General features: G+C 41.7%; 1 protein-coding gene across 1 annotated transcript in view; it reads right to left on the bottom strand.

The window, feature by feature from the left end:
- ptn (pleiotrophin) overlaps positions 1 to 20,103 on the bottom strand; it is a 52,005-nt gene that overhangs the window by 10,253 nt on the left and 21,649 nt on the right. Inside the window, exons 2-4 of the mRNA XM_069670689.1 lie at positions 6,665 to 6,759; positions 5,176 to 5,349; positions 927 to 1,088 (exon numbers count right to left, since the gene is read on the bottom strand). Of these exons, the coding sequence (XP_069526790.1) occupies positions 927 to 1,088; positions 5,176 to 5,349; positions 6,665 to 6,758 (430 nt within the window). The 5' untranslated portion in view covers position 6,759. The remainder of the gene's footprint in view (positions 1 to 926; positions 1,089 to 5,175; positions 5,350 to 6,664; positions 6,760 to 20,103) is intronic.

The raw sequence follows: 20,103 nt of genomic DNA, 5'->3' as shown, positions 1-20,103 counted from the left end.
CCACTGCTATGTCTACATTAAATAAGCCATAACTGGGTTTTTTCCAGTCTGGGGATACACTAACAAGTTGTTACAAAACAGTGTCACATCATCACCTTTCAACTTAAAATGGCAAAGTGTTTAGCAAACATTTTTTTATCTACACATCAAGCAGTTACAGGCGACTATTATCATTAATTTTTAGAGTCTAATATTCACTCTCTCCTTGCTCTAATTTTGTCTCCACAAACTCCTGTGGGGAATGTATGGCTCTTTAACTGCCAAATGCTCCAATGTTTTCCCCCGTTACCTGCTAACTGTGTCTGTCTGCCACTTGGTGCTGAGCAGGAAGTGCACAGGGGGTTTTTAGAGCATATTCACCGACGTCTCTTGCCTGCTCTGGCCCAAAACAACAATATAAGAGCAGAGAAAGTGAACAAAAGCAGACAGTCGAGCTAAACAATAAGCTAAAACACACTCGAGCTTCCTAGCTAGCTTTGTTTGTTTGGCTTGTTTTGGCTTTCAAGTTGTCATTTTATACTTTGTTACAATTTAAAAAGGATTATAGCTACTTTACTTCGATTTATTTCACAGTTGGAGGGTGTGTAAAGTGCAATTTAACTGTAAGGTTGCTACTTCTAAAGGGAAGTGTGTAGTCACCCATGCTAACGTTAGCTAGCACCCCAAAACAGAGGAGTTTTTACGGCAGCTTTTGACATAGCCTAGTTCAGCAACAAAGAGTATTTTCCCCCACCCTGTATGGTGGATGTACTAGCATCTGTTTACAGGTTATTTTTATGCTCCTGAAATATCATGTCTTCACCTCGTGCCATATTTTTAAGGACAGTGATTCATCAATAGGACTTGTGTACCTAGCCGTCAACAGGTTCAACATGTCCTCAGTGAGCTACATTTTATCCACTGATCATTGATTCCTCTCAGCGTACCTTGCAGCTTGGTCTTGGGGATTTTCCCACAGGGCTTGGTGGCTGTGACGGTGGCGGCGCAGGTCGCATCCATGAGCGCTCGCTTCAGCACGCCCGTCCTGTTCTTCTTGCCCGTCGCCAGATCGCACTCCCCCCAAGCCTGGAAGTCGTACTTGCATTCTCCTGCAGCGCACAAAGAAATCAGATACTTAATTAGACGCTTTTGTTCGGTGAAGTATCTGCGAGCCGGCGTAGTATGGAAGCGATCAAGCAGGAAACCTAGTGAAATGACACATCGCGGGCTTCTATATTTGTTTTTAAAAGCAGTCAGTAGCAATCAGTCAATGAAACAAGCCTCTTGAGCCTGCGAGCTGTGCATCATGCTCTTTGAATGCCTGTTTGATGAGCGGTTTAAATTGACTTCGCTCATATCTGCTTCCTATCAATAGAAGCTGTCCACGATCCAAAGTGTGAGTTCTGCTAAAACCTCATTAGAAGACGCTTTTAGTAACGGCGAAATAAACGACGCTTATAGCTTTTTGCTAACAGGAACAGATGGTGCTTCAGTTTAGATCTTATACTTTCTATATGATGAAACCAGCCAGCAGATGAATGCAATCAAAGGCTGTCTGGAAATAATGGACGCATACAATCTTTGCAGCAGGGAAGTGAAATACTTTGAGCAGCACCTCAAATAAATTCCACATATGTGCCATCACTCGATATTAAATTTAACCCACCTTAAACTAACCCCTAGAGGATGCAAGGTTGCTCCAGAAAAAGGCAGCAGTGGCTGGTGTTTATTAGAGAAATGTGTTTGAAGTGTGTGTGTGCGTGCCAAAGAGTGTGCGTGTGTTTGTGTACTATATGTCTCTCATATCTCCCTCTATTATTTTGTTGCCGCTCCAGCCCGGCTCCCTGGAGGCTGTGACACTCATTCCTCAGCTCCTCTCACATGAAAGCGTCGGACCTCTTGTCAGTGCCTCTGAGATCCCAGGGTGCTCATCAGAGGAGGGGAGAGGGGAGAGGATGGGGTGAGGAGAGAGGGAGTGACAGTGCTATTGTTGCAGGAATCCTACAGGGACCTCCTGAGAATCCAACTTTAAAGCCCTGTGCCTCAATAATTTGTCTCTGAGAGAGAGCTTCCCTTGCAGGCTCATGGGAATTTGGCAGGTAGCCGACGTACTCTGGAAGGTGTCACGTACAAGCAAGTGTGAACACGCCCACTCATCAGTGACCCTTTCACCCAAACAGAGTCCTGGATGTGTGAATATAGATCTCAGAATGATTGGAGAAGATCCATTTCAAATCTTGCCTTTTCAAAACCAGTGTTGAAGATTTGTTTGAGACATCAAGAAAGTAATCTGAGAATACCCACGAACGGAATTGGATTGAGATCATTTAAAACATTTTCTAGGAAGCCAGCACACCCATGTGGGGCCCAAAGGAGTGGCAAATGTGTTGATTTAGATGCTCTGCATGTGTTACCCCACATGGATTGATAAATGGCTCTTGATGGGCTCCACACAGGGCCGATAATGTATGAATGTAGCCCATTTGGGCCTCAACTGGTACAAATGTTTGCTGTCTAAACGGTTAGCCCATTTCCAGCCCATGTTTATATTTCTGGGTTGTCCATGTGTACTCCAACAGCAGCCCACGTACAAGCCCAATCTACCCAGTGGAAGTCCACCTAAACCAGCTAGGGCCCATGTGTGCCCTAAAGCCTATGTTCCACAGGATCTGTGTGCACTCTAACGCTAACTAACGTTAGCTAGCAGTTAACGGTCAGTAAATTCCCCCAAAACAGAGGAGTTTTTACGGCGGCTTTTGACATGGCTTAGTTCAGCAACAAAGGAATGTAACTATTAAATTTTGCTGTTGAATAGCCAGTTCATTTGGCATTAACTACGAGTATTTTCCTCCACCATGTATGGTGGAAGTACGATCTGCCTGAAAGCTTATATTCCACAGAATCCGTGTGCGCCGCGTCCTCCGGAGTCGATCGCGCCCACTCTAGTCAACGCTTGTGTTTCCACAGCACGCACGTCCAAGAAGCTTCTCTCCGCTCTGCTCCGCTAAAAAATACATGCCGAGTCTATTTTCGACGGAGGCCGCTTCAAGCACGCGTCAAGCTGAACAGAGCAGATCAAACAGGAAGTCAGACACGAAAAGCAGCATAGAACATTCGGTCATTTCAAAATAAAACACCATGTACAGACTCACGGAATGATATCCAAATGAGCAGATAATCAACCTCAGAGGTTCAAACTGAACTGTTGTTTGTGTGTTGCTCTGTTTTGACATTGATGTTATCGCGTGATTTCGCAAATTCCCGCGTGATAATGTAGTTCTCTTGTGATCTCACGAATCCAGCTGCTTGGGCCAGCGCTCCGCAAGAAACGTTTCATGTGTGCTAGGGCGCGCGTCATCTGACGGGTCCTGTGGGGTCCGAAATTACTTTGGATGTATTTGTCTGGAAAAGATTTAAGTATGTATAAAAAGCAGGAAAAAAATGGATAGCTTTATGTCAATGTATTTTGAAGAATCTCTTCTAATCAAACATCTTTAAGGTACATTGGTTCTTGTAATTGGGTTTAATTTATTTTTTACACACTTCCATTTCCATAATAGTGATAATAAGTAAGTGGGTATAATCACTATCATAATGACTATGATTACGATGACACTGGTGCCAATCATAATAATCATTATATAGTATTTAATATCATAGTAGCTTATACAAATGTAATTAATTCACACATTCATGGCCTTTGGATGCTGATATAAAAATCATATATATTTTAATTTTGGGTGTTTTTCTTTGTAAAGCTCCAAATCAACAGAAGACACTATACAGTATCACTTATGATAAAATAGGCAGAATACCCCTTTAATCAGGCATCCCTGTTCTCTTATCACTTTCAGCTTTACGTCTGCGCCTTTACTGTATGAGTATTTCTGCAGTCTGCTGTATAGAAACCCATTAGCGGTTTACAATGGAAAATAAATGGGGTTTATTAAACTGAGCCTTGATTGCTGTTTAGTGTTCGGCCTTAAAAGGGATAACGAACAAGTGTTCAAGCTTCATATTTGATGTAATGGGGTTTAAATCAGATTTTATTGCACACTTGAGGTTGGTCCCTTTTATTTGAAGCCACGTGATCAGGAAAGTGATTGAGTTCATCTCCGAGCAGTGCATCAACTCTGCCCTTGCATACACGTGTAGTTTAACCTGTAAACGCTTTAATGCACGCTCTCTGCAGGAGTCACATTTTGTACTGCAGTGTGACACAAGTAAAGAAGAACATTGTAAGCATTTTGTCCTGCAAACTAAAAACCAGATTAACCTACTTTGACTGTTTGTTTGGAAGGAGTTTAATGTTTTATCAGATGGAACAGTTTTGCCAAATGGGATATTAAATCTTTCATGCTGCGGAACGACCCATAATTTGAGTTTGTAAGATTTAACAAGGTCCTCGTAATAGCACCTAAAGCCAAATAATGTTGTTGCTGAATGCAATATGCTACGTAGTGGTACTTAGCCTCCCAGCAAAACAGTTTTACATCAATGACAGAGAGAAAAGCATAAAATCTGAATACAGATTTGGCTGCCAAGGTGCCGGTTCTTTTCACACTTTTCTGACGCATTTTGTGGGTTGGAGGCACCAAATGTTACAGTTATTACAGATCTTTTTAATGCTGAAATAAAAAAAGACACTGGCTGCTTCTACACAAGAATGGCTGGTTACTGTGGAGCACAATTTAAAGGCCAGGGGCGTGCAACTTTTGCCACTTCTCCCAAACTTTTCGCTGCCATAATCTATACAGCCAGTTAGCAGGACCATTATTTCCTGCAGTGTGTTCATCACTCGTGACAGGCTCATTGCAGAGCAGCAGGCCCCTGCCTGACAGGCCTGACTGGGGGAACAAAAGTCCCCGAGGCTTGTCACTGCAAGACATTTCAGCTGTGAAGGCTCAAGCCCAAAAAGGAAATGACAAAGCAGGATGATTATTCCAGTGTTTTCCACCGCGATGTATCACGTCCTCAGCAGACATTTCTGTTGTACCTCTAATTAGCTCGCTTACTCATTCCTATTGTGAGAATGGGACTATTGTTTGTGTGAATGACGGGTCTGCATGCATCATGGGGAGATGCTGGATATGAGTGATGGGTGCCAGGTTGTGCAGGGAGTTCTCCGAGTCTAGTCGAGCTTGTAGATTATGTAATTGCGATGTAAAAGTAGACGTTTTATATGTAGTCTTTTACCTCCAAACTTCTTCTTCCAGTTGCAGGGGATCTTGCAGCGTTGGGTCTTGATGGTCTGCTTGCAATCGGTGCCGGTGCGAGTTCCCTCCCTGGTGCCGAGTCCGCAGTCGCCCTCGTTGGCTACACACACACTCCACTGCCACTCGCCACAGTCTGACTTGCGCTCCTTCTTTCCTGGAGGACCAAACAAAAACAAGCACTGTATCACCTTCTAGCATTAGAGCCACGGATAAAGTCAGAGATTAAGTTGTTGTGAGGGCTATGGGTGCCTGCATTTTTCCTAATGGCCAGCAGGGTGTGACTCAGTCTGATCGTATATAAGTCTATGACAAAATGTTTCAACTTCTAACTTGATTTAATACCACTGTTAACATGTTCCTAATGAGTTTTTGGTCTCAATCACTACTTTCAAGTCTACTTCAATACACCATTGTTTGACAGCTTCTGATTGGCTGTTTGGAAAGCTGTATTGCTAGCCAAAATTAGCGTACCAACTATTATCGCAGTTGCTGTGAATTTCAAATGCAGCCTGTTAGCCGAACTAGCTAGAAAAACCATATATATGATATATAATCACTTATATTTATTATATATAATCACACAAAAATGAAAGGCTTCAGAGCAAACTTATAGGAGGAAACATGGTGGCCACATGCACCTTTAGCACACAGTCTATTATCTAAACTTTAGTCATTAAGTATTTATGTGCTCAAGTTTTAGCTCCAGTCTCAAAGCAATCAACTCCAAAGTTCTCATGTATATGTCTCCAAACTGACAAGACTCGAGAGTCTCCCATCAGCAGTTCTGGATAAACAAAATGTGTCAGAGTCTTCGTTTTTTATATAAAAACAAGAAATGGAAATTGCAACATGGAGTGTTTATAAAAGTATTGTACCCTCTTGGGCTTTTTCAAATTATTCCAAGGCAGATGTAATTGGTTTAGGTGCTTGTGCTAATTTCCAATGCAAATGAACTTTTTTTCTTGAATTTAAATTAGGCTAAATGTTGTTTGCTTCACCCGAGTGGGATTTATCCGACTTATTTTGCCTTACTTGCAAGATAGTGCTATTTGTTCTGCTAAGTTCTCAAAGGAGACAAATTACTTACAACCCCAGAGGCTATTTTTTTCATTTTCATATTTTTGTTTTGAGTTGTGTCCAACTAAAGAAGTTGTTAAGAGGGACATCTCTCAGTGCAGCCTTTATTGGAGAATAGTGCTGCGCGTCAACCCATCAGGGAAGAGTACTCGTTATGTTAACGAGGTTAATTGACAGACGTTTTTTTCCAACAGCAGTCATCAGTGAAGCTTCCGCTCCACTTTATGCTGTTTTAAGAAGCAAACACTGTTTTTTTGTTGAAGAAAATTGTGTATAATATTCTGACATGTTAACTTGTATTAATAAGCTGCCTAAACCTGCAGATTTAGATCAAATTGATAGATTTTTTTGAACAGACGTTGAAACATTTGTCCAAAGCTTTGAAGCTTCACCTTGTTTTTCTGCTTTTCCTCCTTCAGCTGCCATCACCGTTAGCACCAGGAGTGCCATAACAGCCACCCGCGTCCACAGCTTCTGTCCATTCATTCTGTAAGAGACAAGACAATTTTTAGAAGAAAACCCTGATTACTTTCAGCGCTATCAGTCAAACCCCCACAAAGATGTATCGTATCATATATCGTATTGTGTATCGCATCATGTATTGTATATCATGTCCTGTAATGTATGGCATATTGTATTGTGTCATATATTGAATTGTGTATCAAATTGTGTATTGTTTCGTGTTTTGTAACGTGTATCATATTTGTATTGTATCGGGTATTGCATCGTGTATCGTATCATGTATCGTATCGTGTATCGTATCGTGTATCATATCGTGTATTGTATCGTGTAACGTATCGTGTATCGTATCATGTATCGTATCGTGTATTGTATCGTGTAACGTATCGTGTATCGTATCATGTATCGTATCGTGTATCATATCGTGTATTGTATCGTGTATTGTGTCAGGTATTTTGTCGTGTCTCGCATCGTGTCTCGCATCGTGTATCGTATCGTGTAACGTATCGTGTATCGTGTCAGGTATCGCATCATGTATCGTATCGTGTATCATATCTTGTATCGCATTGTGTATTGTGTCGGGTATCGCACCGTGTACCGTATCATGTATCGTATCGTATCGTGTATCATATCATTTATCATATCGTGGATCGTAAAATGTATCGTATCATGTATCGTATTGGGTATTGTATCGTTTATCATATCTTGTATCATATCATTCATCGTATCTAGTATCATATTGTGTATCATATCTTATATTGTGTTGTATATCATATGGTATATCTATTCGTACACAGTATCTTATATCCTATATCAGTGTGTGATTATTGGTCTACATCCAGGAGCTGTTGTGAAATGTGTCTCTGTCGACCTCTGTGAGGATTTATGATTTCCGACATTTCGACACACATCATCTTGAAAACTTTTGGGACCTCTCTGAAATGTGCCTTTACACAACACATTCAGTTATTTGGAGCAGGAGAAAGGAGCAAAAAAAAAAAAGCCCATGAGACAGGAGAATAGCCTGGGGAATTTCCATCTCTCATCTTGTGTCATTTCCACTGTGCTGGATTCCAATATGAACATTTTGATTGTCTGCTCTGCCCCTACACTGTCAGTCACTGCTGCATTTGCTGTCAATCTCTGCAAAACCCTTTTCACTAGAAGATAGAAGTCAGATAAAAGTTTGATATGATTTGTCCAGACTCTTGTTTCTCTTCCTTTTGTAGTGTGAAGCGAGACTAGTAATTAGTCTGTAATGGACTGTGATCCAAGTTAAGTCAACCTTTGCGTACCTTTGCCTATAAATGGGAGACATTTTTTGTTCCTTGATGGAAGTCTCTTTGTGGAAAGTCTCTAGAGAAGCCTTAGCTCTTTAAATCTTTAGTTGTGTCTATCTTGAAGGCAATCAGACGGTTTGTTTACAAAAAATCTCCACAGGGCACCTTTAAAGGTATTTGTTATTGTAAGTGAAAAACAATCTATACACCAATGTAATTACAAGGTTCAGTGTTTCCACTATAAATTACATTTATCCATTGCAGGCTCAGCAGGCTCGGTTTCTAATGCCTCAGCAATCCCTGGCCTCATGTCACCTTTGATAAAAATGAGTCCAGTGTTTGAGTGTGAGAACAAGAAAGAACTACAGAACAACCTGCATTTCAGGGATAGTTTTCACTTTTTACACGGCTTTGGAGTTTTCGGAGACATTACATCTGTTGCAAAACAGCGAGAAAATCGCAGCTATTTAGGAGGTCTCGCCACTGTGCTAGGAATTGTCATCGGAAAAATGTCATCAACCATCTGCCTCTTTGTTGTTCATTGTGAGCACAGAGCTGCTGACATTTTAAGGTTTCAGCAAATCAAACAACTTCATAGCAACAGAATCTGACTTCATTATTTGATCCTCCAGCTGGTGCTGGATCACCAGAAAGCTGTAGCTGTCGCCATCCCCTGTCTAATGCACTGTGATGAAATTACCGCAGAAAACCCACTCTCTTTGACTTCCCCTTTTTTTCCCTCCCTTTTGTCTTGTTTTTTTTTTTTCCAGGGGAGAGAAATCCTCTTGCAGTCAGCGCTCTGTGAGAGGAGAGACAGCGTGAGACTGAAGCAATTACCTGGCTAACGCCGAAAAATGCTCCTCTGTGCTCAAATTCCTGCAGAAAGGTTGAGCCTGGCAGGGAAATAAAACCCATTTGTCGTTTTTAATTAATTATGAGCTGGCTCCGAGCCTCACTCCCTATTGTGTAAAGAACTTTCCAACTTTTCATTCCTCTCCGTTAGAACCTTGAAGAAGTTAAGTCTCAGTGTGTTTGAAGTACAGTGAAATATAGGGATTCAAACCTTATATTAAGTCCTTGCATTGTCCTATAGTGTATTTTGCATATGTGTCCTATCTCATAATGAGCTTTATTGCAGTGCCTTTCATTTGCCTGCCAGAAAGAAAATCATCTGAATTCTTCCTGATTGATTTCATACTTTTCCGACTGCACACAGCCCTGTTTTGATTAAACACATCAGACTCTATCGCCCAGTTTTTTATGTTGACTCTTTTAAAGAGATTCCGAACTATTCATCTCCATAACCCCCCAAAAAAACAGAAAAAAGTCATTGAATCCCAACTTTAAGAAGTGCTTACAGTGACTTCTAAGAGTCTCAGAGAGAAAACCAAATGAAAGCTCCGCGATAAGGATCATTTTCCAAGAGAAAAGGCATTGTGGCCTTTCAAAAGATAAGACAGCCTTTTCCTCAGTTAGTCACACGCGGAGTGATGGGCTCGACTCGTGGTGCAGTGTGGGCATAAAAGGAGACGAGGTTGATGAGCGTTTCATACAGTAGGTTAAAGAAAGAAATGAGTCTTGAGATTAAACTGAATTTACCATTTCCTCTTGAGGTCAGTCAATGAAATGGAAGTCTCTCGGAACCTTGTAGCTCCCATTTCCAGAGAATGACAGCACCTGTAATGGATGTCTGGTTGGATCAGGGCTTTTTAATATCATTCGACAGGCATGTGTGCTGCCTGTGTAAGGCTATGATAAGAAGCACTGGGGATTGCTAACTTAAAGGACTGAAGCTCTACTTGGGCTTCTCCATACAGGTTCTTTTACTTCAGTACACACAAATTCAGAAAAACGGAGAGCTCAACATTTACTGACATGGAGCAGAGGTGGGAAGAAGCCACCAACTAATGTTTTGGCTTGTTAAAGCTTTACACGACTCACTGAGAACCCGATAACTCACCCGTCCGTGAATCAGGGGCCAAGGTCCCTGTTTGAGTTGACTTTTTATTTTAGTTGAAAATTCAATTAAACACTCAAAGAGACACAAAAAACCACAAAGTGACCCAAGACAACCAGAAAGCGACACAAAATGATCACAAGGACACGCAAAGACCAAAAAGGCTCAAAACAAACAAAAAAGAGACCCAAGAAAATTGCCTCCAGCAGACCTGTAAAAAAGAGACCAAAAAACATCCAAAAAGAAACTCAGAAGAATCAACCAAAACTGGGTTTGAAAGTGCTTTTAGTCATATCACTATAGAAAGGTATCATATGATTGTGTCGTAAATTGCATCGTTTATCTGTTATCGTATTGTGTATCACACCAGGATTTGTATTATGTATCGTATCCAGTATCATGTCGTGTATCGTATCATGTATCGTATCGTGTATCATATCCTGTATCGTATCTATTATCATGTCGTGTATCAAATTGTGTATCGTATCTTGTGTCGTATCGTGTATCGTATTCTGTATCGTATTGTGTATTGTATCGTGTATCGTATCGTATCTTGTGTCGAATCGTATATCGTATCTTGTGTCGCATCGTATATCGTATCTTGTGTCGCATCGTATATCGTATCGTATCGTGTATCACATTGTGTATCGTATCGTGTGTCATATTGTGTATCATATCGTGTATCATCTCGTGTATTGTAAGTCATCATCAACCAAAAACACAAAACAAACAAATCATGAAACAACCAAAGAGGACACAAAAATATGCCTTTGAACTTTGCCCTAATTTGCCTTAAAATTCGTCCGTGGCAGAGGACAGCTCAATTCACAAATGTACCATAAGCCAAGCCATCTTCACCAACAAAGATATGGGGATTATCTTTGCAGGAAATTTCATCCTGCTTCTTTGTCAGGAACAAATGATAGTGATGAAGTTTATATAAAAAGTGTTCTCCTAAAGTTGATTCTCAAGTAGCCAAACATGAGAGAAAAAGATTCATTAATCAAAGTTCAACTTGTCCCCAGATTCTAAGCTCAATATTTGATGTAGGATATTGGATACACCTGAAGGTTTAATTCTGTGAACACCAAGAAAAAGATGACAAGATAACATTTCAAAACTGCTTAAAATTTGAGTCAGTTCCTAATTTGAAATCTCATCGGGTTCCCCGCGGAGATAAGACTGGAACAGGAAAACTCACTGGTTGCAAACCTCACACCTTGGAGGGTCGCTTTATCAGGAACATCACAAACACCCAGTAGCCGATGTGGCTCATGAGCCAGTGAGAATTAGTCCTATCAAACCCTCAATTTGCCCCATTGATCGGGACCCAGCTGTGGGTTCCTGGTGAAGGGAGTGGAGGATGAAAGCCAATACCGGCCACAAATCGATGGACCTTCAGTGACTCCACCAAATAAACACAAGGTGCTCTACCACTCTGGAACGCAGACAAACCCCAGCCGCTAAACGCTCTCCATCTCTCTCCTCCTGCTCATTAGGACTGACGTAATCCCCGCCGGGTAGATAAAGAAGGATCTGTTTAGACTATCACACCCTTTGCTTGCTTCTAATACAAACGTAAGAGGTGATGGAGTCAGCGGTGAAGGAATAAAGGAGAAACGAGTTTAATGAATCAATTATAAGGCCCAGGAAAAGGTGAATCACTTGGGTTATTAGCTGTGCAGGCTGAGCGAAAAAGATTTCCACCGTTATCGTCCTGTGAAGAATGGATTTTAGTTTCTTTAATTTAAACCGTTAACTTCTCAAAATATAGTTCTTCACCAGAGAACTTGCTTAAATACATATGGGGAGCAATGTAGTCAAGCAACAGCTCCTCTGTGGCGTGTAAGTAGTGAACACAAATATTATCATAAGACATATGTATGCTTTTAATATCACTTAGCGGCGCATGAATTATACATGCTTTTTTTAATAACTGTTTACCCCTGGAGGCTACAAATCAAAGAATGCTGTTCTTAAAGGCAAGTCTTTTCCGGCTCTCTCGGACTCCATTACGCAATATGCTGGATCCTTTTTGCTCTTTAGGATGTTTTATTCTGGTCCAAATGTGCCTTTTGAATTGATGCTATGGTGCGTTCAAACACACTTTATGCAATTTATAACTTTTAGTAGCTTTTATGGGGCTATATTCAGTATTTTTACAATAAAAAATGTCTAAAACTCTAAAAGATACACCTTGAGAGAATCATCACCCAATCTGCAGCTTGTCTTGGTCAGTGTTTAGCCCTCCAACCTTAAATCCCCACTGTGGACTACCTGCTAAACACCAAACAGTTAGCAGCTACCCTGTGAACATTAGCGCTACAGAGGCACACATTCCCCACGGATGGTGGTGGAGACCAAAAACAGAGCTAAAAGAGTGAAAATAATGGACTTGCATTTCCCCGATGCCCGGAGGGACGACTCGAAATGAATAATAATGAAGTTGTTCCACTACTTCTGGACGTGTAAATATGCTAGCAAGTTAGCTATATAAAATTTTAGCTAATATGTCAATTCTGTTTATGTATATATGTCAAAAAAAGTTATTGCAAGTTAAAGTTATATTTTACCCAAGGAATATATCTAAGATTTGATCCCAAACTTGTCTTTTTATGTTGTTTTTCTTGAGAGAAGCTTCCACACTTAAATACCACTCAATAAAAGAGGATACATATTCAAATCTCGGGATAAAAATAGCCGTATTTTTGGCTCTACTTGCACTATAAGTGGCGCCCTCTTAACGCGCTCTCTAGGCTTCGTAACCCACATTTGAGTATCAACATTTGCATAAATAAACATTTAAAGCCAATCCCAAGGAGCCTACATCTTTAGTCTCTAAACAGGTAAACATGTCAGGTGTTGTGCTTCGAGCCAGATTTACAATGCATAATAAGTGTTGTACTTCACACAGACAGCGTGAACCCTGACAGCAGGTCAGACAGGAATATGCCAATATGCTCCACCTATCTCATCAGCAAAGTAAAATGAGGGACTGCAGCCAAAAACTTTAACAACCATCCAATGTGTACCTGTAGTGCAGGAGGAGAAAGAGATGGTTCAATAAGCTTTTCCCCCAATTCTCACCCTGGCCTTTCCGTCTTTCCGTAGGCACTTTAAGTTTTGGAGGTACACTTCACATGAATGTGCAATCGGACGGAAAATTTAACCCAAGTCTTGCACCCAGAGTTCCCTTTCAAGTGGTAAACACCAGTCTCATGTGGAAAAAGTCACTCAGGTCACACAGGTCTGTTCAAAGTGCTAAAAATGGAGCTGAAGAAAGAACTCACAATCAGTTTGTCTTCAGTATGTTACCGTTAGCATCCGACACACAAGTTTTGTGTAATCCAAAAATAAACCAACTATCTGTTTAAAGCTCATGTCATGTAGCATTTTAGTATCTTTTAGCTCATTGTTTTCGTTATAAAGCACAAGTCTTGGTTTAGTTTGACCTCTCACCTTAAAAAAAGTAGTGGTCAACACAGTTTAGCCTAGAACAGTTAGCTACAAGCTAGTGAACAATTTGTAGCATTTAGCATCTCAGTAGCTGGTAGAAACCTAAACAAATCTCTCGAAAGATTAACAGCTGCTAAAAGTTTTTGTTGGCATAAAGTTGTAGTCACCTTACTGAAGTGATGTAAGGGTGTACTCCAGGGAGTGATTGGTACGCATTGACATCACTGCTGGGCGTGGTTACAGGTGCAAAAAAACGGTAAACTTTCAGTATTTTTCAGTGATTTTTTCAGTTGCTGTCAGTATATTTCAGCTATTTTTTGTGAGAACAGTATTTGTTGTTGTTACTGTTGTTCCTTTCTTGGAAAGTTTTTGCTATTTTTAACGATAGAAATCTCAGTAAGCCCAATTTTTCTTGCAAAATTGATGACGCCGACTTGTTCAATGAAGGTGAAGTGAATCCAGAATTAGATTTGAAAAACATATTGTGTGGAAATCTTTTTACTTGGAGGATCGATTTTGCTTCCATATGTCATTTCAGTATAAAAAGATTTTTTTTCTGTGCTGTTCGCTGTGTTTGTTTATCTTTCGATACAGACAGAATACAGCACTATGTCCTTGGGAAAAGACATAGAGAAAAATCCACTTCTGAGTGTCTTTCCCATCTCAGTAGTTGTGATTCTGAAGAGAGAGGAGCGAATGTCTCACCTAGACAGAGGGCATATTGAAAGGATTTATTTAGGAGTTTCTCGGCCCGTGTGTTGCTCAAGCTGAGCCTTTGAGAGATTCCAACACAGATGAAATGAGAAGTGTATTGACTAGAGGACAGAGGAGGGCCTTTGAAATAGACAGACAAGCAAGCAGCGAAGCATGTAAAGTCTACACGTATAGCTCCGATATGCAGTAAATAAGCCTTATACATGAAGCACAAGCTGCCTGGTAATGACAATGCTAACAACAAAAGAGCAGGAATGCTAATGATTGTAAAGTGGCATAAAACTAGCAAGGATACTGAGCGTATTTTTGACACTGTATGACATTGTCCCTCTTCGGCTTCAGCTTGAAACTATTTGGGAGACTGTTTGTTTCTTCAGGCTTATTAAGCTAGCTGTAGCCTGGCTCGTAGCTGCTTACCAGCTAACTTAGTTTGAAGAACACTGGTTTCTTTTAGCTGATTTAATTAGCCTTAGCTTGGGTCATAGCTTCTAACTAGCTAACATAGTTGGGCGACTTCTTGTTTCCTTAGGCCGATCCAGTTAGTTTTACCCTGGATGTTAGCTGCTTACTAGCTAGCGTAATTGGCAGGGTGCTGGATCCTTTTAACTGATTCAATTAATCTTGCACATAGATTCTAACTAGCTAACATAGTTGGCAGGCCAATTGTTTCTTCGGGCTGATTCAGCTAGCCGTAGCCTGGCTAGTAGCTGCTTACTAGCTAATTTAGTTTGAAGAACACTGGTTTATTTTGGATGATTCAATTAGCCTTAGCATGGCTCATAACTTCTACCTAGCCAACTTAGTCGGGAGGCTTCTTGTTTCTTTAGGCTGATCCAGTTCATTTTAGCATGCCTGTTAGCTGCTTACTAGCTAAGGTAATTGGGAATTTATCTCCAGGCTGATGTAGCCTGTCTTGTAGCTGCTTAGTAGCTGACTTTAAAAACACTAGTTTCTTTGGGATGATTAAATTACCCTTAGCCTGGCTCATAGCCTTAACTAGCTAACGTAGTTGAGAGACTTCTTGTTTCTTCAGGTTGCTCCAGTTAGTTTTAGCCTGGCTGGTTGCTGCTTACTAGCTAACTCAGTATGAGAACACTGGTTTCTTTTGGCTGATTCAGTCTTAGCCTGGCTCATAGCTTCTAACTAGCTAATGCAGTTAGCAGACCGATGGTTTCCTCCATCTAATTAACGCACCTACAATAACAAACCCGCCGAACTAAATCATACAGATACGTAACCATTAGGTTTTTTCCTTACAGGGGAAGGCTCGGCTGGTGAGACTACAGATAGGTCTAATAGACAAAGAACATTTCCTGTAACTTCCTGACATTTGAAAGCTTTGCAGACAAAGACCAGTAGAGAGCAGCCCTGAACAGTTGTGTGAAGAGTATAGATAAAAGCTTAATCTTGTAACAGAAAGCTGAGGAAATGCTGCTCGGTGCAATAACACCTCCCGGGTTTGATTGACCGCCATTGAAGAAAAATGTATCATTTCTCATGGGGCCGTCAGGGGCCTTAATTGAAGAACGCCACCATTTCTCATGTGTTTGGGTGCAGATGATTAGAGGAAAATGCCACATATTTTCTGACTTGTGTTTTGTAAAGGTCAGACAGTGGGGGAGAGAGTGTGTGGTGAAGGGTCCCCGCTATCTCTTAGAACAGCCCTGGAGGAGCCCCCAGGGAGCCGGCGCTCCGGAACAAAAACAGCATGTGTGGCGCTCTTGTGTGTGTGTGCGTCCGCCTTTATGCATGTGTCTGCCTTTCTGTGCGTGTGAGGCCGAGTCCTGAAAACAGAGCCCAGTTTTCAGACTGACGGCCTTGTTTAATGATGAAAACACAATAATGAGGATGACAAACAATGGGCTCCGTGAGAGCAGCCGAGCTGAAACAGCTGAAATTGAAGACTTCTGTTTATGCATGAACGCCTCCATTACGCTGATCACATTATATCTACGCCTCCAAACACCCACTCAGTCGCTTATCCTCCCACTCATCTGCGTGCACCCTTTTTCTTTATTATTAGCACTCATATGAGGACATTATGAGCCCCGTACTGTCACTGGAACAACAAACCCCACTAGTTATAGTCACTTACCCTCCTTTTTTTATTATAAAACTGCAATACCACAAATGAAGTCTATTCAACGTACTTTGCGAATGCACCGCCACTCTCTCCCTCTCTCTCTATTCAGTCTATTCGGCTTTGAAATATTTGAGCCATGTTTTCACACGAGGAAAAAGGCTGCACAAAGAGAGCCAGAGGGGGCCACACAAGTGGATTTAACTATTAACAGTAAGGGCTTATTTTCAGTGCAGACAGGTTGGTATAAAATAACAGATAACGCAGTGTTTTAGCGCTGGCTCAATGGGGTAAACATTTCAAACTAATGTTAGAGAATGTTTGAGTTTAGGACGCCGTTGATGATGGCACGCAGGTTGAAATTACGCCACTGTTTTCTCTTATGTCTAACAAGTAAACCTATCCCTGCTGTCAGTGGGCGAGAGGCGGGGTACACTTCGATCGCTGCTAGATACGGACCTTTCACACTCACATTCATACAGGCAGTTTTAGGAACAAACGAGCATGTCTTTAGACGGTGGAAGGAAGCCAGGGGAAGCCACGCATGCACAGGGAGAGCATGCAAGCTCCACACAGAGAGGCCCACCTCCTCCGAAGTGGGATTTGAACCAGGAACCTTCTAGCTGTGAGGCGACAGCGTTAACAACTGCACCACAACGCAGCTCTCCAAATTACATGACCTTTAAAAGAAAATAAGGCTGCACTGAGTTCAACTATGATGACAGGGAATTGTCCATTTTCAGAACGACAAACATTTAATTCTGCCTCTGCTGGCGAAGAACCCGCTCTCACTGGTGTTAATTAATTAAGGTGTTAATTTTTTGCAGTATTCATCTCACAAAAGACCCCCTTTAACACTTTAAATCGTTTTAACACACTCAATTGATGTTACTGTTAGTAAAATACACATAGCGCCATAAAAAGATGTGCTAATGGGGTCCACCGCTCATCTCTGCCCTATGGCCTTTAAGCAGTTTAAGCAGCTTCTTCTTCTAATTAACACATGTTGCGTTCACTTATGCAATGTCAAGCTTACATGTACTTACATACTCACATACAGCAACATTATGTCTGACTCCAGGTGCAACAGTATTCTTAAAGGAGCAGTTCACCCCTGTAAAAAAGCCCCTGTGGGTCAGAGCTGGTGTTCTCTGTAATCGATGAAATTGGCGCCATAGCTGCGGAGAAAGTTGTACAAACAGCTCGTGGTTTCGCCTATTCTACATTCCTACAACACCCAGAGTGCATTGCGCCTCTTCCTCTGAAAGGAACAGCTCAGCAAGAGACGCTGGAGTGAAATACTATCGTTTCGCTGCAGGCAACGGCTCAGAGCGGTACAGAATCCGAAATACGACGAGAATATACCGGTGGATCGTCTAAAAAATCTTCAGGTCTGCAGTCTACATTTCAAACCTGACGGTTTTGATCGAGACATGACATCGGAGGCGGGCGTCAAAGATTGAGGAAGTGTAGTTTAGTGAGCTCCAGGGCCCGTTGGAGAAGCGGATAGCGTCCTCCAAAGGCACAGAGCCAAATTGCATTTTTCACATTAGCTCCCCATAATAGCATGATAGCACTGAGGTTGAAAATCGGCGAACTGGCCCTTTAAGCAAAGGTTTTCTGCATGTGCTACAATGTCAAAACTAAATGGGCTCACAGGCTGATAGATGCACCGCATTTAGAGAATCTGCTGAAAGAGGCCTCACAGTTTGAACACTTGGAGTCAGCAGGTTTGATCATGCTGATTCGGGTTTGCTGCATTCACGCTGACCATCAATCTCCATTCATTTCAGCTTCATCTGAATCACGTGTACGGCCTCGGCTGCTCTGATAGCCTCTCCACGTCCTCCTCTCGCTGTTTGGGTGCCTCCTGATTGCTCGAAATAATCAGGGTTCCTTCCCTTTAGATCATCTCCATCTGGATTCTGGACCTGTGCCGTCTAGCAGCCGCTGACAGCCCAGGACCTCCGTCCCTCGTTCCCCGCGCTGTTAGCATCACCACCCCTCTCTCGCAGACGCTCTCTCTCCTGCCTGCTCTCAGAAGCCACCAATATAGAGGTGTCTGTCTAATTGAAAAGGCAACATTTATCTCTCCGAGTGTGTGCGCGCGTGTGCTTCTCAAGAAGCCGCTGAAAGCACCTTGAGTCACTTGTTCATTAAAGTATGCTGGATGTGAAAGCTTTCGCACACAGTGTGGGCAGTTTTGTCCGCCTTTCGATTAAGTCATCCTCCTTCCTTTTTTTCTCTCCTCCATCCTGCCGCCTCGCTCATTCCACGTCCTCCTCTCTCCTCTTCTTATTCAACGTATTTCGCTCTGAAACATGCAGATAAATTGTGTCCTTTCATATCTCTGTGTATTTAATGTTGGCTTGTAAACACAGAGTGGATTTTCATATTTGTAAGGAACGGCTGTGAACGCTTATTAAAGAGGCCGGAAATGAGCAGTCGCCCTGCAAGTGGATTAAGGTAAATAATGCTGTTTTCAATATCACACATAAATAATGTATTAAAAGGCAAGAAGGAAAAGCATTATGATTTATTCAGTTCAACATAATCTGCATGTTGCTTTTGGAGGTTTATATATGTGGAAATATCCATGTAGCATTTCTGCAGTGTCATCCTTTGCACTCTGATTAGGCATAAGTACAGCTAAGCTAACACATATCTTAACCAGCGTTATTGCATCATAATTGTTTCACAGTTTGCCGTTAAGCGTTCACTCAGGAAGTACCCTGGCAGCTTGAGTCCTTCACTGACACACGGTTCACTCTCCCAGGGTCGAGGACTCAGTGCTAAACACTCGATCATTCGTAGAGTGAACTTCCTCCCCTGTGCAGGAAACGGAGGCTGAGGTCAGTTTGGATCTGCAGTTACAATAAATTCCAACGAGTTTTTTTTATGGCATAAACAAGAAAAAGAAAGGCCAGAGAGACTTTCCGGAACAATCCTCTCAGTGCGATCTCGCTTTAGTGCAGAAAAAGCTGCAGGTGCACGTTGTCGCCACGCAGAACTGTTCTCTAAACAGGACCAGTTCAACCAGCTTCTCAGTCGCCCCCAGTTTATCTCCACCAACATCGGTTTTTATAAACATGCTATACAAGCTGTCGTGTCTCTGTTTTTCTTTAAAGTTACATACAATGATAATGGTTTACACAAACTGCGACACAGTCAAATCCATTCTAAAGATACAATTTGACCTTTGACCTTTGACCCTTGACAGTCTTTTAACATACAATAAATAATCCTGTTAATCCTTCATTTAAAATAGAAACCATCAATTTTAATCTCATTTTTTGTGATGTAAAGCCAAATTCCAATTTGACCAAATTATGGTGAAGAGAACCTCAATTTCTTCGCCTGCTTTCAGACCTGACCGGACTTTACTCTGAAAGTCTGCTTCGTTTTGGACATTTGGACGTTCAAACTCTGTTGTGGACCAAAACCATCGGGCTGTGGTCCACCAGAAAAGACGAAGACGAGTCTGTTTCCAACGAACCACGGTCCGGTTCAATATAGTGAGAACTTAAACAGACATAAAGTACGACCTGATACAGGAAGCAAACCCAGAAAAGAGACGCCACGCAGTCAGGCAGCAACATAAGTAGAGGACAAACATGGGGGAGCGGTAAGGGCTCTATAGAAACATTGTTGTTGATGACGACACACCTGCCTGTTGGCTCCAGTGTCCGATCGCTGTTTGTTGGCACTTCCTGACTTCGTTCCCTCCTGTCTCGATCGTTGATTGTGTTGTATTAACTCTCAGATGTACGTCGCTTTGGACAACAGCGTCTGCTAATTGAAACTGTAACATTGTAACATTGTGTTCTGGCCAGTTCCAAAGTTTTAATCTAGCCTATTCCTACTTAACACATAGATATCCAAGAA

Source organism: Semicossyphus pulcher, unplaced genomic scaffold, assembly GCF_022749685.1.
Source record: "Semicossyphus pulcher isolate SPU_LCO1_2020_fin unplaced genomic scaffold, fSemPul1.0.p SCAF_20, whole genome shotgun sequence".
Lineage (NCBI taxonomy): Eukaryota > Metazoa > Chordata > Actinopteri > Labriformes > Labridae > Semicossyphus > Semicossyphus pulcher.
This window is presented reverse-complemented; position numbering and strand designations above follow the sequence as displayed.